Below are 24,707 nucleotides of genomic sequence, written 5' to 3' on the forward strand. Positions count from 1 at the left end.
GGGGGGGGGGGGTATGGTGGAGGTCAGGGAATTGATATCATTGCATGGATCACCAGGGATAATTTTAGAGGGAGGACTGTGTGTGTGCGTGTGGGGGGGGGGGGGGGGGGTGGTGGGGCTTTTAAGGGCCTTGTGCCCTTTAAATGGTGGCCCAGACAGCATCATAAGGCATCTAAGCCTGGTGATGTTGCAGGGGAAATTTACCTACACCAGAGATGTAGCTTACTATCCCCAAACACCACAGCTTACAAAGATTTTTTGATATTTGCTGCCATGCCAATAAGCTGCTTTGCATGTATCTGCATGTCATGCATCTCAGTAACTGGCCCTATTGTTCCTGACTTAGGATCCAGGACATGATACTTACACATAGGTTTGTAATAATTGTACATGTCACACATTCTTTCCAACAACACATACTGCAAGGTAAATGCTGTTACCACAAGGAAAATGCATTATCACACTAGTAAATAAATCCCTTAAGGATAACATGGTAAATGTTATACTTCTATGAAAACAGGGTTTTTTGTTTTTTATATACCAACAGTATACTGGCTACATGTTATAACGAAACAGCTTAGATATAGTTTTATGCTTATTGTGCTCTATACAATTTAAAATTAAGACTGTAAGGTTGAAATGTAATTGCAAAAAATGGCTTATTTAGTATTAAACTAAATATAGTTTCACACCAATACAGTTCAGAAGTTAAATCTAATGGTAGCTTCAAGTCACCATTTCTGCAATCAAGCCATTGTTCTGTGGAGATCAGTAAAATTTGTAGCTTTCCCTGCCCTACTGCATAAGGCAATGTGCAGCTCTGAGCAGTAAGCAGAGCCACTTACAACTCAGTGATACTGGTTTTAAGCCAACAATCCAGGAACATAGTTCATTAATACAGTGTCTGGGGAGAGAGGTATATGTGTGTGTGTGTGTGAGAGAGAGAGAGAGAGTCTGTGTGTGCATATGTCCAGTGATGCTGAGATGCTGTGCATAGCAAAAAAAAAAAAAAATCATGCTAGAGGGTAGGCACTAAAAAAGAGCCAAGTATGCGTGATTAAATTCAGAAAGAGAAAACGAGAAAGGGGAAAAAAGAGAAAAGCATATAATGGGAGAAAAATGAGACAAATATCAAGAAATACATAACAGGGTAAGAAATTATGCAAGGTACACAGGGGAGAAGGGAAATTTGTGATAAAATGGTTACATTTTGGAAAAATGTGAAAGTATAAGTAACAACTGCAATTCTTAGATAATGTAATGGATTACATTCAGGCCAATACAGAACGGTGCACTCGGCCGAGCATACCATTAGCCCCCGTCTGGACACGCGTTTTCATCACGCTATTATTACCCCTTATACAGTAAGGGGTAATAGCATGAGGAAAACGCGTGTCCAATCCCCCAAAAACTAATAGCGCCCCGCAACATGCAAATGTATGTTGATGAGCCTATTAGTTATTCCCGCACCATACAGAAAGTAAAATGTGCAGCCAAGCCACACATTTACTCTCAGAAATTAACGCCTGCCTTTGGGCAGGCGTTAATTTCAGCCGGCACCGGGAAAGTGTAAAGAAAAGGAGAGTGGCCTGGGCGCGCATCGGGAGAGCAGGCGCTCGCTTCGGAGCGCCGGCTCCCCCGCGCATTTTACTGTATCAGCCCAATTGTAATGCAATATTTTTAACTGCAAACATTTATTCTACACATACTTTTCAAGTTCTATGTAGGATACTATTTATCCTGAAAAAGTTAACATTGTTACCCTTGTAGAGACAATAGATACAATTTTTTTCCTGGTCAAATGTAACCCCCATACACTGCTATTTAATTCCAGCTAAAGAATATATATTAATAGCTAATGTCAAACAATAAAAGTGGAAAGCTTTCTTATAAGTGGAAACTTTAGATAGGAATTTATCAGTTTTCCTTGTCCCTGCTATATGAATATAGTATTACTTTCTGTTAGGGATGTGAATCGTTTTGGACGATTAAAATTATCGGACGATAATTTTAAATATCGTCTTAAACCGTTATGGAACACAATACAATACAGATTCTAACGATTTATCGTTATAAATCGTTAGAATCGTGAGCCGGCACACTAAAAACCCCTAAAAAACCCCACCCCCGACCCTTTAAATTAAATCCCCCACCCTCCCGAAACCCCCCCCCAAATAACTTAAATAACCTGCGGGTCCAGCGGCGGTCCGGAACGGCAGCGGTCCGGAACGGGCTCCTGCCTCTGAATCTTGTCGTCTTCAGCCGGTGCCATTTTCCAAAATGGCGCCGAAAAAAATGGGCGGCGGCCATAGACCGAAAAAGATTGGACGGCAGGAGGTCCTTCCGGACCCCCGCTGGACTTTTGCAAGTCTCGTGGGGGTCAGGAGGCCCCCCACAAGCTGGCCAAAAGTTCCTGGAGGTCCAGCGGGGGTCAGGGAGCGATTTCCCGCCGCGAATCGTTTTCGTACAGAAAATGGCGCCGGCCATACGCGTAGGGCTGGCGCCATTTTCCGTACGGAAAATGGCGCCGGCAGGAGATCGACTGCAGGAGGGTCGTTCAGCGAGGGTTCCGGCGCCTCGCTGAACGACCTCCTGCAGTCGATCTCCTGCCGGCGCCATTTTCCGTACGAAAACGATTCGCGGCGGGGAAATCGCTCCCTGACCCCCGCTGGACCTCCAGGAACTTTTGGCCAGCTTGTGGGGGGCCTCCTGACCCCCACGAGACTTGCCAAAAGTCCAGCGGGGGTCCGGAAGGACCTCCTGCCGTCCAATCTTTTCGTCTATGGCCGCCGCCATTTTCGGCGCCATTTTGGAAAATGGCGCCGGCTGAAGACGACAAGATTCAGAGCAGGAGCCCGTTCCGGACCGCTGCCGTTCCGGACCGCCGCTGGACCCGCAGGTTATTTAAGTTATTTGGGGGGGGGGTTCGGGAGGGTGGGGGATTTAATTTAAAGGGTCGGGGGTGGTTTTAGGGGGTTTTAATGTGCCGGTTTTCGATTTTTCACGATTTTAACGATTTTTCACGATATTTTACCCCCCCAAAACGGCAACAATACGATTCCCTCCCCCTCCCAGCCGAAATCGATCGTTAAGACGATCGAGGACACGATTCACATCCCTACTTTCTGTTGTGTTAATGACTATACGAAATGTCACATATATGTCCTTTTCAATTAATGCCTTTCTTTCACAAGTGCCACATTAAACTGAGCATGTTCAAAAGAAAGTATATGCATTGTTTCCAAAATGAGCTCAGGAAGTAAGTGAGTTTCCTATGCACATAAATTAGAATTTTCTTTTCACCACTTTGGGTGGTACAATACTTACTGTGGTGGCACAGTGGATGTCTTTCCACACTGTGGCTTCCCTGGAGAGATCAGAGACTTCAAACAAGTTATCAAGAATAACTTCCCCAATTATGTCATGTCTAGAAAATCTGTCAAAATCATATACATTGAAATGTAGTTTCCTGTTGCTGAGTTGATCATAGGCTACAGGAAACTGAAAGGTTTCATCAAAGATAGGATTTAGTGTCTTCCTGTGCACCCGAGTCTGAAACTTCTTTTTCCTATCTGGAAGAAGATACATCTTCACATAGGGGTCGGATGTTCCTGTAAAGTCTTTAGCTGGGAGCTCTAAGGCTTTCACAATTGTAACTATGAGAAGTTCATTCTCATAATCATACTGGAGAATGAAATTAAGTTTCCCACAGGTTTTTATGTCATCTTTTTTATTCTCTTCAGAATCAACTGATTTCTGTTTATAGAGCTCTGGTTTTATACGTCCAATGCTGGTTGTTGTCTCTCCCCTTTGTAGCACACTGTCCACACCCATGCTAAAATCCACACTGGACACTTCTATTTGCCGTGGTAAGTGCCTCCTGAAAGAATTGTGCCTGCATTAAAAATAAAACAGTTCAAGTTGTCAGGATAAAAATGTAAGATTATTTTATTAAAAACACACAATATAAATATTTTATATGGATTTTGAGAGAACATTTTTCTAAAAGGTATGTCTTATGTTGACTGATTTTTGTGAACCAGGCATAACTGTTTACTTTAAGCAACTAATGTCAGACCTCAAAATGAAAATGTATTCTACAGTTTTGGCCATAAGTCTTGAAGAATTCCTTAACTCAATTAATTTACTTTGGACTCTGATTAAAATTTTTATTCGGTGTTTTCTATGTATTGTCACTGGAAAAGTCGGAATTGGCCTAGAAAAAAAAATCTGACATACAACCTCATATCAACATTTGAATCAGACTCTTCAGGTTTTTTTCAGTAATCATTTAGGCCTACAGTAGATATAATAAGGTAGAAAAATGTACATATGCTACAACAAAATAATTTTAAATCTTTCCTATATGTCTGTGGCAAGGTCACCAGATGAGCCCTGTGTCACAGAAGGTTCCTCAAAAAAGATTCTGAGGGAGTTTCTGTTTGGGTTTTTAAGGTAAATTTTGGGAGGAAGTCTATGGTTATACTATAGGAGAACAGAAGCTGTCCATTAGGGATGTGCAGCCAAAAACTTTCCGTTGCATTCGTGATACGTATTCGTCGGGGGTCATTTTCGTTGCATTCAGACGTATGGAGAATCCAATACGTTGATATGTGAATATGTTTTCGGTTCCCATTAAAGTCAATGGGGGAAGGATTTCCAGCCTTTTTTTGGCTGCAGAATTGGGGTTTTATTATCTATTTTGATGAAACTTCTGGGGAGCAATCATCACAACAACAAAAGAGCTCCAAGGTACTTAGACTGTGGCAAAGTGGCACCAAAGTGCCATGAATAGCCTAAGGCACTGTAAAGGTGCAAAGGGGTACCAGAAGTGGCAAGAGTGCAGCGACAGTGTCAAAAACACACCACAGCTTCAATAGAAAGCACCGATAACAGACGCAAGAACTCTCGAAGGCAGCACAACAGGCAAAGCGGCACGACAAGTGGAATTGACATCCTACAGCACAATGAAGGGGAACATAGCAAGCAGAAAGACTAGTACCAACACATTGAGGAACCATGATAGTGGCAAGAACACCACAAGGAGTTGAGTGAGTCATCTGGTGATTGGCAGCAAGGCAGAGTGGCAGAAAGTTGATAGGGGCAAGACAGGCTGGCAGAGGTGAGGTAGTCAGGTCCCTGTGGTTTGATAAGGGAAAGACAAGGAGGCAAGACAAGATGAGGCTCAGCATGTAGTGGGACTGTCAACTGGGCGTACTGTGCACCCGACCCATCTTGAAACAGGGACCAGGGAGTCTAACACGAGTCCTAGGACCTGAAACATGATGAACTATGCCTGGGTGGAGAGTAGCATCTGCGGGTGCCAATTTTGGTGGTAGTAGCAAATAGGGATGTGAATCGTTTTTCAACGATTAAAATTATCGTCCAATAATTTTAAAATCGTCTTAAATCATTAAAGAACATGATACAATAGGTATTCTAACGATTTATCGTTAAAAAATCGTTAATCGGGTTAGTGCGCATTAACGGGAGTTAGTGCGCACTAACCGGGAGTTAGTGCGCACTAACAGAAAATGATACAAATTGACACTTTTCAGGTCAGTTAGGAATGAATATGTATTCCTATTGGCTGGCTGCCCTCTTATTTATTGATGTTACCAAGGTTCCCACTGAGGTGATGGTTGGGGGGAATGGGAAATGGAAACGGTTGGTAGCTTGACAAAAAAAGTAATGTGATCAGTCAATGTGACTAGAACTTGTGCCTATCCCTGATACTGGGAGTGTTGTGATCTTCGTGCACGCAGTGCCCTAACCCTGATACCGGGGGTGTTGTGATCTTCCTGCACTGAGCAGGGTTACGGCACTGCATGCAGGAAGATCACAACACTCCCGGTATCAGGGTTAGGGCATTGTGTGCAGGAAGATCACAACACTCCCGATATCAGGGATACTGCACTGCGTGCAGGAAGATCACAACACTCCCGGTATCAGGGATAGGGCACTGAATGCAGGAAGATCACAACACCCCCAGTATCAGGGATAGGGCACTGCCTGCAGGAAGATCACAACACTCCTGGTATCAGGGTTAGGGCACTAGTGTGTGCAGGAAGATCACAACACTCCCAGTATCAGGGATATGGCACTGAGTGCAGGACGATCACAACACCCCTGGTATCAGGGATAGGGCACTGCATGCAGGAAGATCACAACACTCCCGGTATCAGGGTTAGGGCACTGTGTGCAGGAAGATCACAACACTCCTGGTATCAGGGATAGGGCACTGAGTGCAGGAAGATCACAACATCCCTGGTATCAGGGATAGGGCACTGCATGCAGGAAGATCACAACACTCCCGGTATCAGGGTTAGGGCACTGTGTGCAGGAAGATCACAACACTCCCGGTATCAGGGATAGGGCACTGTGTGCAGGAAGATCACAACACCCCTGGTATCAGGGTTAGGGCACTGCGTGCAGGAAGATCACAACACTCCCAGTATCAGGGATATGGCACTGAGTGCAGGAAGATCACAACACCCCTGGTATCAGGGTTAGGGCACTGTGTGCAGGAAGATCACAACACTCCCAGTATCAGGGATATGGCACTGCGTGCAGGAAGATCACAACACTCCCGGTATCAGGGTTAGGGCACTGTGTGCAGGAAGATCACAACACTCCCAGTATCAGGGATATGGCACTGCGTGCAGGAAGATCACAACACCCCTGGTATCAGGGATAGGGCACTGCGTGCAGGAAGATCACAACACTCCCGGTATCAGGGTTAGGGCACTGTGTGCAGGAAGATCACAACACCCCTGATATCAGGGATAGGGCACTGCATGCAGGAAGATCACAACACTCCCGGTATCAGGGTTAGGGCACTGTGTGCAGGAAGATCACAACACTCCTGGTACTAGGGATAGGGCACTGCATGCAGGAAGATCACAACACCCCTGGTATCAGGGATAGGGCACTGCGTGCAGGAAGATCACAACACTCCCAGTATCAGGGATACGGCACTGCATGCAGGAAGATCACAACACTCCCGGTATCAGGGATAGGGCACAAGTTCTAGTCACATTGACTGATCACATTACTTTTTTTGTCAAGCTACCAACTGTTTCCATTTCCCATCCCCCATATATTGTCAGTGGGAACCTTGGTAACATGAATAAATAAGAGGGCAGCCAATAGGAATACATATTCATTCCTAAACTGACCTTAACTGACCTGAAAAGTGTCAAATTGTATCATTTTCTGTTAGCGCGCACTAACTCCTGTTAGTGCGCACTAATCGGAAAAAACAATTTTTTAACTAAAAAATCGTGCCAAACACGATTTTCTTCTCCTGCCAGATGATTTCGATCGTTAAGACAATCGGGAACACGATTCACATTCCTAGTAGCAAATATTCAAACAAGAGCCCTGGGGAGAATTCCCTTTCCTATGAGCAGGAAAGGGCTCCCTAGAATGGGTTCAACCCTACACAGCGGTTCAACATGGGTCAGAGGGTAGAAACAGGCAGGCTACACCCGGGGAGAGTTCCCTTTCCTTTGCGCAGGAAAGGGCTCCCTAGAATGGGTTCACCCCTACTCAGCGGTTCAACATGGGTCAGAGGGTAGAAACAGGCAGGCTACACCTGGGGAGAGTTCCCTTTCCTTTGCACAGGAAAGGGCTCCCTAGAATGGGTTCGCCCCTAAAGTGGGGGGTTTCCATTGGGCTCCAGTGGGCTCTCGCTGGTCTTTTAAAATCAGGCTGGCTGCACCCGGGATTCCCAGGGACTGTAGTGTGAGAATATCCTTGACAAAAGACAGCTAGACTGGAAAGCAGTCAGAGTACAGCTTGGCATAGAAAGAGGCTGATTTAAAAAATGGAACAGTGGTTCAACATGGGTCAGAGGGTAGAAACAGGCAGGCTACAACCGGGGAGAGTTCCCTTTCCTTTGCGCAGGAAAGGGCTCCCTAGAATGGGTTTGCCCCTATATAGCAGTTCAACATTGGACAGAGGGCAGATACAGGCAGGCTACACACGGGATCCCGAGGGACTTTAGTGTGAGAATAATCTTGACAAAAGACAGGTAGGCCGGAAAGCAGTCAGAGTACTGCTTGGCATAGAAAGAGACTGATTTAAAAAATGGAACAGCGATTCAACATGGGTCAGAGGGTAGAAACAGGCAGGCTACACCCGTGGAGAGTTCCCTTTCCTTTGCACAGGAAAGGGCTCCCTAGAATGGGTTCGCCCCTAAAGTGGGGGGGTTTCCATTGGGGTCCAGTGGGCTCTCGCTGATCTTTTAAAATCAGGCTGGCTGCACCCGGGATTCCCAGGGACTGTAATGTGAGAATATCCTTGACAAAAGACAGCTAGGCCGGAAAGCAAAGCAGTCAGAGTACTGCTTGGCATAGAAAGAGGCTGATTTCAAAATGGAAGAAACGACCGGAGGTAAAACACTAATAAAAATGTCTTCATCAAGTGAAGTAAAATCCCAAATGCCAGCTGTTGTTTTATTAGAAACAGAGGGTTTGAAGAACTTTTTGGGAATGCAGCCCAAAGCGAGTGGTAAACTCCATCTAAGGCTAAATACCGGCACGAGACCGATTGTTGACAAGTACCGTTTGGGAAAGTTGAAAAGTACTTTGAAGAGAGAGTTCAAGAGGGCGTGAAACTGTTAAGAGGTAAACAGGTGTGTTCCGTGCAGCCCGCCCGACGGTCGGTCGGACCAGGGTTTGGTGGATCCCCCACCCCAGTCTTCCTGGCATTTTGGTAATATGAAAATTGAATATACAAATGAGAATTGTCAAGGCCGAAGCGGAGGAGGTTACCATGTAAACAAACACAGTGGTTCAATATGGGTCGGAGGGGAGAAACAGGCAGGCTACACCCGGGATCCCCAGGGTGTGAGAATATCCTTGACAAAAGACAGCTAGGCCGGAAAGCAAAGCAGTCAGAGTACTGCTTGGGATAGAAAGAGGCTGATTTCAAAATGGAAGAAACGACCGGAGGTAAAACACTAATAAAAATGTCTTCACCAAGTGAAGTAAAATCCCAAATGCCAGCTGTTGTTTTAGTAGAAACAGAGGCTTTGAAGAACTTTACTATTCCGAAGCTAAGAAGAAGTATTAATAAAGTGTGCTTGGCACCTAGCAACACAGATAGAAAAGAGTACATACAGATGAAGTATACTTTAGAAGAATCAAGATTTGATATGTGCTATCATCTGCACTCTTCCTGGCATTTTGGTGATATGAAACTTGAATATACATAAGACAATTGTCAATGCGAAGGTGGAGGAGGTTACCATGTAAACAAACAGCGGTTCAACATGGGACAGTAGAAACAGGCAGGCTACACCCGGGGAGAGTTCCCTTTCCTATGAGCAGGAAAGGTCTTCTGAGAATGGGTTCACCCATAAAAAGCAGTTCAACATGGGTCAACAGGTCCTAAGAGATAGGCTGCAACACTGGGGAGAGTTCCCTTTCCCAAGAGGAGGAAAGGACTTCCTTGGAATGGGTTGGCCCCTAGAGAGGAGCACGAGCCTTCAAAGCATGGCGAAAGGGAGCAGGGTGTTATGTGAACAGCGGTTCAACATGGGTCAACAGGTCCTAAGAGATAGGCTGCAACACCGGGGAAAGTTCCCTTTCCCAAGAGCAGGAAAGGACTTCCTTGGAATGGGTTGGCCCCTAGAGTGGAGCACGAACCTTCAAAGCATGGTGACAGGGAGCAGGGTGCCATGTAAACAGCAGTTCAACATGGGTAAACAGGTCCTAAGAAATAGGCTGCAACACCGGGGAGAGTTCCCTTTCCCAAGAGCAGGAAAGGACTTCCTTGGAATGGGTTGGCCCCTAGAGTGTATAATGGTACAAATTGTTCGGATTAAATCATTTGCAAACAGATCATGACTTCATAAGCAAGACGAAGGAAGTTCTCTTCTCTGCCCTGAAACTAAAGAAAACTCTTTGTTTTATTTAAGGATAAATGCTGTGAAGGAGTACTAGTTTTAATTGCCAGAGACAGGTTTCCCTTTGCAATGAGGGTTCAGCCATTAGGACTGGACATAAGGCCTGGACGGACAGGCAGAGCAATCGAGGTCAAACACTTGTAGGAACACAAGGCCTGGACTGACAGGCAAAGCAGTCAAGGACAGAAGTCAATCCCACCTAGGGACATAAGGCCTGGGTGAACAGGCAAAGCAATCGAGGTCAAACACTTGTAGGAACACAAGGCCTAGACTGACAGGCAAAGCAGTCGAGGACAGAGGTCAATCCCGCCTAGGGACATAAGGCCTGGATGAACAGGCAAAGCAATCGAGGTCAAACACTTGTAGGAACACAAGGCCTGGACTGACAGGCAAAGCAGTCAAGGACAGAAGTCAATCCCACCTAGGGACATAAGGCCTGGGTGAACAGGCAAAGCAATCGAGATCAAACACTTGTAGGAACACAAGGCCTGGACTGACAGGCAAAGCAATCGAGGTCAAACACTTGTAGGATCACAAGGCCTGGACTGACAGGCAAAGCAGTCGAGGACAGAGGTCAATCCCACCTAGGGACACAAGGCCTGGACTGACAGGCAAAGCAGTCGAGGACAGAGGTCAATCCCACCTAGGGGCACAAGGCCTGGACTGACAGGCAAAGCAGTCGAGGACCGAGGTCAATCCCACCTAGGGACACAAGGCCTGGACTGACAGGCAAAGCAATCGAGGTCAAACACTTGTAGGAACACAAGGCCTGAACTGAAAGGCAAAGCAGTCGAGGACAGAGGTCAATCCAACCTAGGGACATAAGGCCTGGATGAACAGGCAAAGCAATCGAGGTCAAACACTTGTAGGAACACAAGCCTAGACTGGCAGGCAAAGCAATCGAGGTCAAACACTTGTAGGAACACAAGCCTAGACTGACAGGCAAAGCAATCGAGGTCAAACACTTGTAGGAACACAAGGCCTGGACTGACAGGCAAAGCAATTAAGGTCAAACACTTGTAAGAACACAAGGCCTGGACTGACAGGCAAAGCAGTCGAGGACAGAGGTCAATCCCACCTAGGGACACAAGGCCTGGACTGACAGGCAAAGCAGTCGAGGACAGAGGTCAATCCCACCTAGGGACACAAGGCCTGCACTGAAAGGCACAGCAATCGAGGTCAAACACTTGTAGGCCTGGACTGACATAAGGCCTGGACTGACAGGCAAAGCAGTTGAGGACAGAAGTCAATCCCACCTAGGGACATAAGGCCTGGATGAACAGGCAAAGCAATCGAGGTCAAACACTTGTAGGAACACAAGGCATGGACTGACAGGCAAAGCAGTCGAGGACAGAGGTCAATCCAACCTAGGGACACAAGGCCTGGACTGACAGGCAAAGCAGTTGAGGACAGAGGTCAATCCCACCTAGGGACACAAGGCCTGGACTGACAGGCAAAGCAATTGAGGTCAAACACTTGTAGGAACATAAGGCCTGGACAGTTGACGGTCAGGCACAGCGTTTGAGGTCAGGCCCTTGTAGGGACGTACAGACAGGGCAGTGGATGGTCAGGCACAGCGTTTCATGTCAGGTACATGTGCTGCAGTGCTTATATTATCTGGAGCATAGGAGGCAATTGGAGCTGCTGCAAGGCTTTGAATTGCTTTTAGTCATCCTGCCATTCACAGGGAAAATTTGGAAACCTAAGCAAAGGCAGGTTTACTTTCAAAAACACTAGCATTTCCATCAAGTCTGGTGTCAGCCTTGAGCGGTGAGGGCTCATGATATCCCCTGTCATTGAAAAGACACGTTCACTGGGCACACTGGTTGGTGGACATGACCGATATCGCTGAGCCACTTTGGCTAGGTGTGGCCAGACAGTGGACTTGTGTGCCCAATATGCCAGCGGATCTGTCTGCATTTTCTCTATTGGCTCTGAGAGATACCGTGTCACTGACAGCTGTGCTGGTGTCTCCTTTGCTTGGGCGGGCTCAGAGTCACTCATGCCAGCTGCTTTCTCTCTCGCCCTTTGCACAACTGATGAATCTTTATGGGCAACATGCCTTGGGCGTTCTGACGTGGAGGAGGAAGTACTATCTGTCGCTGACACAGTGCTGCTCCTGCTTGGGCTAGCAGCACAACTCTCTGACGTGCCTGCTGTTTCCACCTGTGCTTCAAGCCTAATCTGTCTCCGCCTATGGCGCTCCTGTTCACGGACTTTTGCTAACAGCAGCTCCTTCACAAATGACAGACAATTGGACTGTAGGGCGAGTTTCCCTTTCACACGGGGATCACAGACTGAGGCGAGCATGTATGTGCGGTCGTCTGTTAAAGGCCTTAATCTGTCTTTCACCTGCTGCTGCAAAACGTCCAGACACTGCAGCAACTCAGCTGTCATTCCCTCTTCCTGTTTAAAGGCCTCCAAATGTTCATCCAGGAAATTAACTATAGGGATGATGTCAGCCAAGGTGGCACTTCTGGAACTCAGCTCCTCCGTGACATCCTTGAAGGGCTGCAGGATTTTTACCAGCTGACTCATGACTAACCAATCATGATGCCCTAGGGGATTCTGCACACCTATGTCCATTGTACCAGAAAGTTCATGAAGGGGTGTCTGCAGCTCCAGTAACCTCTCCAGCATCATAAAGGTGGAATTCCACCGGGTGCAATGTCTTGAATGAGACGCTTGTGAGGCATATCCAAATCAGTCTGCTTTTGTCGGAGAACCTGCCCCGCCTTGACACTTCTGTGGAAGTGTGCTGCTATGTTCCTGCACTTCTGTATTAACCTATGCAGGTATTCATTGTCTTTGTCATTGGACTCCAAGCCCAGAGCTGACTTCACTACTAGGTGCAGAGTGTGTGCAAAACATCGGATGTTCTTAAAGCGCCCATCGGTTATTGCCTTAACCATGTTTGCACCATTGTCTGTGACAAAGAACCCTGCCTGCGTTTTCCTGTCTCGCTGGTGTAGTTGCCAGCCCTCCAGCATCTGTCTGATGCATGCTAGAATATTGGATGCGGTATGGGCCTGGTCCATCAGGTGGGTGTGCAGTAAAGCCCACCTCCACCCTGATACTTCTTCAGTAATAGAGTTGCTGGCTGCCCCTGCCTCAGCCATGTCCCACCAGTGTGCTGTCAGAGAGAGGTAAGAGTGTGCAGCATTCATGGCGGTCCAGATATCGCAGGTGAAATGCACTCTTCCCTCTGCCTTAGCTAGCAGTGCTTGCATGCGACTGCGACACTGCTTGTACAGGCTGGGGATGACCTTTTTACTAAATGTGGTTCTGCTGGGGATTTTGTAATTTGGAAGTACGACCCTCAAAAAACGTTTGAAACCCACATTCTCCACTAACTGCAAGGGCTGGTCATCAAGGGCAATGATTTCCCCAATGGTCCTGGTTACAACTTTTGAGGCTACCTGCCACCTACCCCGGGATAGCGTTACCGCACTCCACCCCATTTCCTCCATGGTGGATTGTCACTTCTGCCACATGTCAGGGGGTTGCTGGCCTGCCACCTGACTGCTAGAAGGGGATGAGGGCATGGGCTGACTCTGCTGCTTTCCTACCACTGCACACTAGTTGGAAGGGGTCCCCCCACTGTCATTTTTATTGTAGGCACCGCTGCAAAATTAAACCCCTGAAGAAGTCCACGAAACACGGACGTGTCGGGTTCATGCCGGTGTTCCGAAAAAAAGCTGTCACCCATGCACGCTAGCATACAACGATAAGTGATCAGTTTCCATCTTATTTTCACTAAATTGAAAAAGTTTTCAAAAAATTGCAAAAGCATTGTAAAAATTCACATGATTGGTGATACCAGTGATTATAAACAGAGAAAGTCCATACAGCGTATAACCTTGTCCATACATTGTGGTTAACGCTTTGAACGTGACTTTGTTTTATAAATGAGCACCCTCTGACAAACACTGAGAGGCTCTATATGTTTATGAGGTATCACAATCTGCAACACAGCCTTCATTAATGATGTTCTTTTTGAACTAAGTATTATTATATACATCATTATTACACAGTTGATTTTTTGGTCTATTATGGATTTAATGTCACTGAGTAGTAACACTGCCCACTGTCACGGTGCCTGATTGTGCACTAATGTGTGTGGCGTGCACCCAGAAGCTGCTTGCTTGTAAGCACAAAAGAGGCACACTCCCAGGGCACTTGACTGCACAGACCCAGCCTGTTAAACTGCCCAGTGAAGCCCAGTGCACTGAGAGACTAAGTAATTGGAATTAAAAAAAAATCTGTTTAAAAAAGCAGGAATTTTTGTCACTCCAGAAAAATGGATGAAATTGAAAATAATATATCTCTCCTAGCCAGCCCAACACCCTAAATGGTGGTCAGTGCTAGCTGACCTAGCACAGCTTCTCTTCTCAGTCAGAGATGACCAAAATAAACAGCTTGAAAGAAACAGGACTAGCTGTAGCTGACCCTGGCACTGCAGCAAAACAAAGAATAATTAGCTTTTTCTTTCCTTTACTAGCTTAACTCGCCTATCTCTCTTAGTTCAGCCTCCTCCCTCTTCCACCCAGCCCACCTCCCCACAGCATCGCTAGAAATAAGTGCGTGGCTCCTCGTGCTGATGTTTATATAGTGCTGGCTCATCAGTAAAATCGACAGAGAGCACTGAATGACAGCACTATTGGCTGCATTCAGTGCATGTCAGAAAATTTATTTATTTTATTTATTTAGTTATTTTCTATACCGGCTTTCATGACCAGGGGTCACATCAAACCGGTTTACATTGAACAGTTTGTGCATTAAAACATAGAACTGGAACAACTAACTGGTGCAGAAAATACAGTTACAATGAACAAGGAATTATACAACTGGGAGAGTGGGAAGAAGAAGAAGAAGAGAGTATAAGAATTGATAGAAATGCATTTACAATGGATCTTTACAAAATATGTAACTTAAAGACCCTTTCCTGTGAGTCACTGTGACTCACAGGAAAGGGTCAGACAGGTCGGCATGGATACCTGAATGTAGGGCAGGGGCGCTGCCATTTTCTGCAAATCATAGGTAGCTAGTAGCTAATGGGGGTGAAGAAAAGCGTGCGCCGCTGGGTGCACCAAATTAAACAGATAATAAGTTAAATACATGGGGAGTCGCGATGCGTTTCGCCTAGCCACGTATTTAACGGATAAAACAAAATACGTTGCGGATCGCCAATACGTCGAAAATGGATGCACACACCTACTGTCCATCACTGTTCAGTGTTTGGAATGGGATGTATGGTATTTTGAATGGCCACTAAATGGCATCTCTTCTGGAAAAAGTACAGTGCATTTGCACTATGTGGGAAGTGTGGTTAATGCTTATATGGGGATAACTTCTTTAAGAAGGATGGAAAGAAGAGTAAAGGGTTGAGGGTTTGGCAGTAAGAGTTGGAGAGAACTCATCTAGGGAATGGGTTCACCTAGGATTGTCTTTGTTCGGATAAGGGCCCTGCCCCTCAAAGTGAAAAACCCAAGGCATAAAGGTGTTCCTCCCTAAGGAAATAACCAGGGGATCCTGCCTAAGTCCCCGGAGGTGGAAGATGGTTTGGATGTCCTGTAGACCAGCGATTCTCAACCGGTGTGTCGCGACACACTAGTGTGTCGCCAAGCATCGGCTGGTGTGTCGCGTGCTCCCGGTCTCTCCCGCTGCTCTTTCTTCCCTGCTGCCGTTGCCACTGGGCTATCAGCACGTTCAAGCCCAGTGGGAACGGCAGAGGTGGGAGAAGAAGCTGTGGCACCTGTGGCTGGCCTTTTCTTCTTCCTGCGCCTGCCCCCCCCCCCCCCGTGATCCGGAACAGGAAGTGATATGCGGTGCGTGGGAAGGAGAAAGACCGTGCCGCGTGATAAAGTAGCAGCGGTGGCTGCAGCAGCGCCCCCAAGCAATTGAAGCAGCCGGTAATCAAGAAAGGAGACAGCAGCAGGAGCCTCCCGCGGCCGATGGGATTCTTCTTTCTTGGCCTGCGGGGGCTGGAGGAGGCTGCTGCAGCTACCATTAGGGGGGGAGGAGGAAGTGAATGAGAGAAAGAGAGAGAAGCAGCCAGCCAGCCAGTGTGTAAATGAGAGAATGTATTTGATTGAGAGCATGTGTGTGATTGAGAGAAACTGGTCAGAGAGCTGATGTGTGTGTATATGTGAGAGACAATGAAAGTGACTGCTCAAGGAGATGACTGATGTGTATGTGAGAGTGTGAGACAGTCAGGGATGTGACTGATGTGTGTGTGTGTGAGAGAAAAAGCATTGAAGTGAGAAATCTGGGTATGTGAGAAAGCATGGGAGTAAGAAGCCTGGTGTTGTGGGGGTGTGTGTGAAAAAGCATGGGAGTGAGAAGCCTGATTATGTGAGAGAGAGCATGGGAGTGGGAAGCCTGCGTGTGTGTACATGCATGAGCGAGAGACTGGTTGGTAAGGTGACTGTGTGTGTGAGAGAAAGAGACTGGTGTGTGTGAATGTGAGAGAAAGAATGTGATTCAGGGAATGAGAAGCCTGTGCAGTGGAGAGCGAGCATGGAAATGAGAGAGAAACTGGGGTGTGTGTGTGTATGTGTGTGTGTGTAACAGAGAGAAAGTGATTATGGGAATGAGAAGCCTGTGCATGTGAAGAGAGTGAGCATGGGAGTGAGAAACCTGGGTGTGTGTGAGACACAGCATGGGAGGGAGAAGCCTGTATATGTAAGACAGAACATGGAAATGGGAAGCCTGTGTGTGTGTATGCATGAGAGAGATCAGGTGACTGGTGTGTGTGTGTGTGTGTGTGTAACAGAGAGAAAGTGATTATGGGAATGAGAAGCCTGTGCATGTGAAGAGCGTGAGCATGGGAGTGAGAAACCTGGGTGTGTGTGAGACACAGCATGGGAGGGAGAAGCCTATATATGTAAGACAAAACATGGAAATGGGAAGCCTGTGTGTGTGTATGCATGAGAGAGATCAGGTGACTGGTGTGTGTTTGTGTGTATATGTGTGTGTGTGAGAGAGAGAGAGAAAGAAAGAAAGTGATTATGGGACTGAGAAGCCTGTGCATGTGAAGAGTGAGCATGGGAGTGAGAAACCTGGGTGTGTGTGAGACACAGCATGGGAGTGAGAAGCCTGTATATCTGAAAGAGAACATGGGAGTGGGAAGCCTGTGTGTGTGTATGCATGAGAGAGATCAGGTGACTGGTGTGTGTTTGTGTGTGCCTGTGAGAGAAAGAAAGTGATTATGGGAATGAGAAGCCTGTGCATGTGGAGAGAACAAGCATGGGAGTGAGAGACTGGTGAGTGTGTGTGTGTGTGTGTGTGTGTGTGTGAGACAGAGAAAGTGATTATGAGAGTGAGAAGCCCGTATATGTAAGTAGAACACAGGAGTGGGAAGACTGTGTGTGTGTATGGCATGAGAGAAACTGTTCAGGAAGGTGACTGGTGTGTGTGTCAAAGACTGTTTGGGAGATGATTGGTGTGTGAGAGACAGAAACTGGTCATGGGGGCATGACTGGTATGGTGTGTGTGTGAGAGACATGGGACTAAGGAAGAGGACCATGAGTAGAGAGCTTACCCTCTACTGCTGCTTCTGCTGTGTGCTATGGCCTGCATGGAAGAGGAGTAGGAGAGCTGCTGGAGGGGGTAAGTAAAGGTGGCTTTTTAAGTTTATTTTTCTTGATTGACTGCCATTTTAATTATTTAATATTATGTGATGTGTCTGCTTTTTTTGAAATATTTTATTGGTGTTTGGAGAATTTTTAATAGTTTTTAATAGTTTTTAATTGTTGGATGTTATTCTGTTCATAGATGTTTTAAACATTTATTCTGCTTATTAGTATAGTTTTACAATTATTTCTGTGTGGGGAACTATAGCTGCTTGCTAGTTCTGTTTTCCTAATAAGAGGTGTATTGGTTTTTAGGGCCTGATTTAATATTTGTAGTGTTGCCTTTTCATAGATAGGGTTGCTCCTGTTTGAGTGTATTCCATAATACAGGTGTAACTGTGTGCGGATTAGTTTATGTGCATTACTACAGATCCTGGGAGTATGTTAGGTCGGTTCTGTGTCTGTTACCGAGATGAGATATTTTACTAGCATGTAAGCGTTTTATCAGTCTCATTTGTTGTGTTTCCTCAAGAGGACATGCATTGGTAGTAAACTGCTGTCTTTTCATAAGTAGGGCTATTGAGCCTGGAAGTAGAAAGAGTTTGAGTTGCTGTTACTGCGATGACACCAGAACCAGAATATCTTTTTTGTAGGGTGAGTTGTATGGGGAATGTCATAATTTTGCTTTACATCAATTATTGTGGGTCAGGGGGGTTCCCATGGATGCAAACTCTACTTTTACATCTAGCCCCGTGATGATCATGGGTCAGTGTATCACGCATGTGAGAACCATCTGTCAGGTGTGTCCCGACAGAAAAAAGGTTGAGAACCACTGCTGTAGACAATGGAAAGGAACTGGATTGAAGAGTACATGAAAGGTGAGAGCCAGGCAACTAAAGGTGTCTCTTGCTATTACCAGTAAGAGCATTGAGAGGAAACTGTTGAAAATTTACAGTTTCTGATGGTGTGAAAATAATTACAAAGGGGCGGATTTTAAAAGGGGTATGCGCATAAAGGGGTGGATTTTAAAAGGGGTACACACTTTCAAATGGCGCTGGTCAGTTCTGGACTGGCACCATAATAACTTCATGATGGCACCAGTCTTAGGGCCAGCTAGATTTATTTTCTAGTACAGCCATATGTTTGTACGGCTATACAAGAAAATGGTGCTGGCAAGTCCTTAGAATGTGCCATTTTTTATGTCACTATTTCACTTTTTTTTAAATGTATATTTTATTGATTTTCACAATTCTAACAAAGCATCCACTTTGTGACAGAAACTTGGTGCATAAAATAAGAAACAAACGTAAAATACATTATCATTGAAGAGAGAGAGAAAAAAGAAATAACAAGCAAGATTGCACCCATTAGACCACAAGTACAAAAGGGAGTATTCAGAATAATAGAGGAGAAATATAAAGAAACAATATAAGTAGAAATGGCATAACTTAAATTACAGTGTTGCCACTCTTTATATGTATGACATAGATGGTCTTACAGGGACTAACATCTTTTTGGAATCAAGAAATGCTTTCAGTTGCTCCATCATAAAGAAATCAAAACTATCCTTATTATAATTAATTATACATTTGCAAGGATATCTCAAGAAAATATTGCTCCTATATCCCGAGTATACTGCTGTAAAGACAAGAACCCCTTCCTTCTTTCTTGAGTACATTTTGCCAAATCGGAAATATTCTCACTTTTTCTCCTATGAATAAGGCATTGGATTTTTTAAAATAACTCTTTATAACTAAACTCAAATCATATTCTGAAAAAAAAGATACCAATAATGTGGCCCTTTCTGAAATTTCATAGTTTGAAGGTTCCAGAAAGTTAGTTAGATCAATCAAATCTGCAGTAGGAGATTGACAGTGAATTGCTGGACAAGATGGCAAAAAATAAACTTTATCAAGCGAAGGAGGAGAGTCCGAAGAAAACTCCAAAACATCAAGAAAATATCTTTTTAAAGTCACACGTGGAATTTCACCCACTACCCTTGGAAAATTCAATAAACATAGGTTTAAATATCTCAGTCTATTCTCTATGTATTCAACTCTTTTATTTAAGGAACCACAATCCCAAATAATGGAGGCTTGCACTCACTTTATACTATGGATTTCTTCTTCCACTTCCTTAAATTTGCCTATTTCCTGCTGTTGAAAAACATTGTTCTTATGCATATTATGAACTTGATGAGATACTGTATTAACTTTTAAAGAACAATCTGAAAAAGGATTACGGAGATTAATCATCAGGTCCCAAAGGGAGTCCACAGTAACCACCGCCGGCTTCTCCGGTGGAACGAAAGTACAGCAGTGGGGTTGGGTCAAAAGGGTAGATCCCTTTCATTCAACCATCATGGGAGGGGCTCCCTGGATCTTATCATGCCAAAAGTTCCTCTAGACTCCACCAGGAGTGTCTGCTCAGGACAAACCAAAGCCAGACCTCCCTCAGCTTCGGTGAAACAAACAGCCACTTCTGGGTCCAATGTGAAGCCTCAAGCAAGGATTCCCATGCAGCAGGCAGCGGACATTCATCCAAAGGGCTCAATGATGCCTCTTACGAAGTCAGGGTAAGCTCTCCTCCGTTCACCGTGGCAGCTGGACTCAGAGCCCCACTCTACAACACCGACACCAGAGATAGTCAACTGCCCGGAAGAAGCTGAAGGTTCCGAGGCATAAAGCCACACCTTTCCCTTCCATTTAGATGGCAGAGAAACAGATTTTAAGTGGTAATTCAAAGAAAAAAACAGAGAAGAGCAGTGCTGGCATTAAGCTGCCATCTTGGCTCCTCCCTGTTTCTTTTTTATTGTTTGTTTTTGGGTTATTTTTAATGTTTGTTCTGTTTCTACAAAGAACAGAAATAAAATAGAAACATAGAAACATAGAAATGACAGCAGAAGAAGACCAAACGGCCCCATCCAGTCAGCCCAGCAAGCTTTCACACTTATTTTTTTTTTCTTATACTTATCTGTTACTCTTGGCCCTTATTAGTAACCTTTTGGTTCTAGTTACCTTCTACCCCCACCATTGATGTAGAGAGCAGTGCTGGAGCATAATAACCATTAAACAAAATAATACCTGGGGGAAAAATAAAAAATGGAAAATAAACACCAAAATAAAATTTTGGAAGCTGTACATCCTTAACCTTTAATGGTTAAGACTGTGGAAATCATGGTTTCCTGAGAGAAAAGGAGAAAATTGTGATTGTAGTGAATGGAATTTATATTCTCTGAGTGTATTTGAATCTATTAAAATGGAGATTGGGGAAGAATTTGGAAGCAGTTTCCCTTATCAAGGGGAAAGTGGCTATAATTGTTGAAAAGCTATGACATTTAACTTTTCCTGCTTTTTTGTAATTAATGTAGCCTAGCTGTGTATGTGTATGCCTATGTATGGCATTTCTTATGTTATATTAGGATGTCTCCATTAAGAAGGATAGAGTGAAGAGTCCTGTAGAGAGAGTGTTCCTCCAGTATAAAATGTTGGCTTGATGATTTGACAGGGGAAGTTAGAAAGAACACAAACCATGAAGTGGTTAGGTTCTTTCCGCTTTCCTAGGTGACGTGGATCCTCCCAAAACCACATGGTGATGCCCCACCCACCTTGCCAAGCCATTTTCCAAAACAGTGTTAATGATGGGGAAAAAATTAGGTCAGTGCCATTTTGGAAAACTGCATCAATCAGACTAGGCATTGGGGAGGGGGGGGGGGGGCGGGTGTTCTGGGCTCCCATTATATCCCAATAAGCCTTTGGAGAGGTAGGGTGGGGCCAAAGTGGGAGGATTGAGGAGCCTCTAGACCATCAGGGGTTTTTTTTTCTGGTGAGAGGAGAGACTTGGGGGACCACTAGACCCCAGAATTTTTTGTCTTATTTTGACTGGGGGGGGGGGGGGGAGGAATGAGGGCTGCTTCCAAGGGGGGTTCATGGAAGGGAAGGTATTTGGCTTGGGGCAGGGGGTTGGTTTTAAGACCAAGGGGAGGGGTTTGGGAAGGAAGTGGGGCATCACCATGCATCCTCTAAGCTTTTTTAAAAACATTTTTATTGTTGGGGCACTTCAGAAGCCAGCCCCAGAGTGGGCAGGGGGGTCTACTCAGACCCCTGGAGTCATTTATACACTGAGATGCATTTTGTCTCTTTAACAGGCCCGCAGGAACCTCCCTGAAATGTGCTAAAATTACGTGAAATGTGAAAAAATTCAGCCAAATTATTTTATTTGCATGGAATTGAATATTCATAAGCTGCTTTGCATGTATTAGGCAATTTTATCCATACAAAAACAGCTCATTTTAATAGGGGGAGGAAATCTTTGAAGATATCTGTGATAAGTGGCATGGAACTGAGCTCTTAGTGCTGTGGAGTATTTAACACTCTCTTGTAGGTGAAACTACAAGGTCTTTGCTGACAGCTGGTGAATGCACCCTGAAGCAGGAAAGTCTGGAGCTTCATCTATACCAGCCGTCGCTCCAGCAGGTTGAGCACTTGGGTTCTGGCGATCAGCAGGGCTGAGGTGGTTCCCTAGGGCAGTAGAGAGGATAAGAGTACAAGGGAACACCAAGTTCAGGACAGGCAGCAGACTAGAGATACCAGAGACAGGCCAAGGGTCAGGGCAGGTGGCAGATATGCGAAGACAGGTACAAGGTGAGAGGTCAGGTCCAGGTGGCAGGCTAGAATGGTCAGATCCAATGCAAGAATTCAGTACCAGAAGATCAGGCCAGGGGTAGAAGAAGACACATGAAGAGAAACTGGACAAGACTGGGATGAGGAGACAAGGCTGGATGAAAAAGGCTATACAAGGCAAGGCTGTAAGAGGCAGGCTGGGCAAGTCAAGGCTGGAACACAGGAATTCAAGAGCAATCATGAATAAACAGGAGCACAGGACCAACATACACTGGTCAAGGCAGGAGACCTGTTGCTGAGACATCATAGGGTCATTCTAGGCAATCTTAAATAGTGAGAGGCAGTGATGTGATCACAGGGTGCCATGGAGACTTTTCCTGCCATGTAAAACCCAATTTTAGGCGTATAAATGCTTTTTAAAATCAGGCCCTAAGTAGATAGCTTTAAAAAGGTGTGCATACATGTATATATGGTATAATTACCAATGTAAAAGATCCAAAAATGGCTGAGAATTATTAAATATCAAAAACAAAAGATCCAGCTCACTAAGTAGGAGTGTTTGTGGAAACTCTGGGAATCCCTCATAAATTATATATTAGGCTATAAATTAGTGCATACAGCTCTAGATGGCGCTAGGGCTTTTTAATCATTGGAATCCCCGAGTTAGTGATTCTTCAAAAAGCTATCGTGAGAGTATTACCAGTTCCATATAGATTCTTCAAAGAGCTTTCAAAGAAATGTTACCAGTTCTGTTCAAACAATAATGCACAAACAGTCCTTTAAAAGATGAACACATCTTTAACCAACGGCGGGAGCGTTTTATGCGTCAGGACACTTACTTATAGTTGTAGAGCGGTCAATTCGTCGATGCGATAAGATCTTTCAAAATGCTGTAAAAATATAGGCACAGAAACAATGGTTATGCAGCGACGAGGCACTTAGTTGTTGAAGACAGAGCTTTTAGAAGCCAAAAAACTTACAAGTGCTGTATAATATTGCTGCTTATGCAGGGTCCGTTGTTGACAGTCATCTAAGTTCGGACGCTGACATTTGAAGGCAGCTGGAGCCCGCCAATTTCACGAACGGACGGGTGGATGTGATGTCAATAAACCCAAAAAAGGATATCCGCCCGTCCGTTCGTGAAATTGGCGGGCTCCGGCTGCCTTCAAATGTCAGCATCCGACCTTAGATGACTGTCAACAACGGACCCAGCGTAAGCAGCAATATTATACTGCACGCGTAAGTTTTTTGGCTTCTAAAAGCTTTGTCTTCAACAACTAAGTGCCTCATTGCTGCATAACCATTGTTTCTGTGCCTATATTTTTACAGCATTTTGAAAGGTCTTATCGCATTGACGAATTGACCGCTCTACAACTATAAGTGTCCTGACGCATAAAACACTCCCGCTGTTGATTAAAGATGTGTTCATCTTTTAAAGGACTGTTTGTGCATTACTGTTTGAACAGAACTGGTAAAATTTCTTTGATAGCTCTTTGAAGAATCTATACGAAACTGGTAATACTCTCATGATAGCTTTTTGAAGAATCATTAATTCTGGGATTCCAATGATTAAAAAGCCCTAGCGCCATCTAGAGCTGTATACACTAATTTATAGCCTTAGTGGCTCTATATGAGGGATTCCCAGAATTTCCACAAACACTCTTACTTAGTAAGCTGGATCTTTTGTTTTTGCATGTATATATGGGCGTATTTATAATAGTATTTCATAAAACATCTATATGATGCCTGTGCATTTTATAAAATATGCATATATATATACATATACCTATAGTACCTGAATGTAATCCACTTTGAAGCTTCGAAACGCAGAATATAAAAATCCAAATAAATAAATAAAATAACTATTTGAACATAAGAACATAAGAACATAAGAAATTGCCATGCTGGGTCAGACCAAGGGTCCATCAAGCCCAGCATCCTGTTTCCAACAGAGGCCAAAACCAGGCCACAAGAACCTGGCAATTACCCAAACTCTAAGAAGATCCAATGCTACTGATGCAATTAATAGCAGTGGCTATTCCCTAAGTAAAATTGATTAATAGCCATTAATGGACTTCTCCTCCAAGAACTTATCCAAACCTTTTTTGAACCCAGCTACACTAACTGCACTAACCACATCTTCTGGCAACAAATTCCAGAGCTTTATTGTGCGTTGAGTGAAAAAGAATTTTCTCCGATTAGTCTTAAATGTGCTACTTGCTAACTTCATGGAATGCCCCCTAGACCTTCTATTATTCGAAAGTGAAAATAACCGAGTCACATCTACTCGTTCAAGACCTCTCATGATCTTAAAGACCTCTATCATATCCCCCCTCAGCCGTCTCTTCTCCAAGCTGAACAGCCCTAACCTCTTCAGCCTTTCCTCATAGGGGAGCTGTTCCATCCCCTTTATCATTTTGGTTGCCCTTCTCCATCGCAACTATATCTTTTTTGAGATGCGGCGACCAGAATTGTACACAGTATTCAAGGTGTGGTCTCACCATGGAGCGATATAGAGGCATTATGACATTTTCCGTTCTATTAACCATTCCCTTCCTAATAATTCCTAACATTCTATTTGCTTTTTTGACTGCTGCA

The 24,707-nt window shown here is 44.9% G+C and overlaps 1 protein-coding gene across 1 annotated transcript in view; it reads right to left on the minus strand.

Annotated features, from left to right (window-relative positions):
- The window catches only part of SYT10 (synaptotagmin 10), a 596,888-nt gene that overhangs the window by 413,414 nt on the left and 158,767 nt on the right, over positions 1 to 24,707 (minus strand). The window contains exon 3 of the mRNA XM_029597488.1: positions 3,328 to 3,895. Coding sequence (XP_029453348.1) covers positions 3,328 to 3,895 — 568 coding nt within the window. The remainder of the gene's footprint in view (positions 1 to 3,327; positions 3,896 to 24,707) is intronic.

This window comes from Rhinatrema bivittatum, chromosome 4, assembly GCF_901001135.1.
Source record: "Rhinatrema bivittatum chromosome 4, aRhiBiv1.1, whole genome shotgun sequence".
NCBI classification, from domain to species: domain Eukaryota; kingdom Metazoa; phylum Chordata; class Amphibia; order Gymnophiona; family Rhinatrematidae; genus Rhinatrema; species Rhinatrema bivittatum.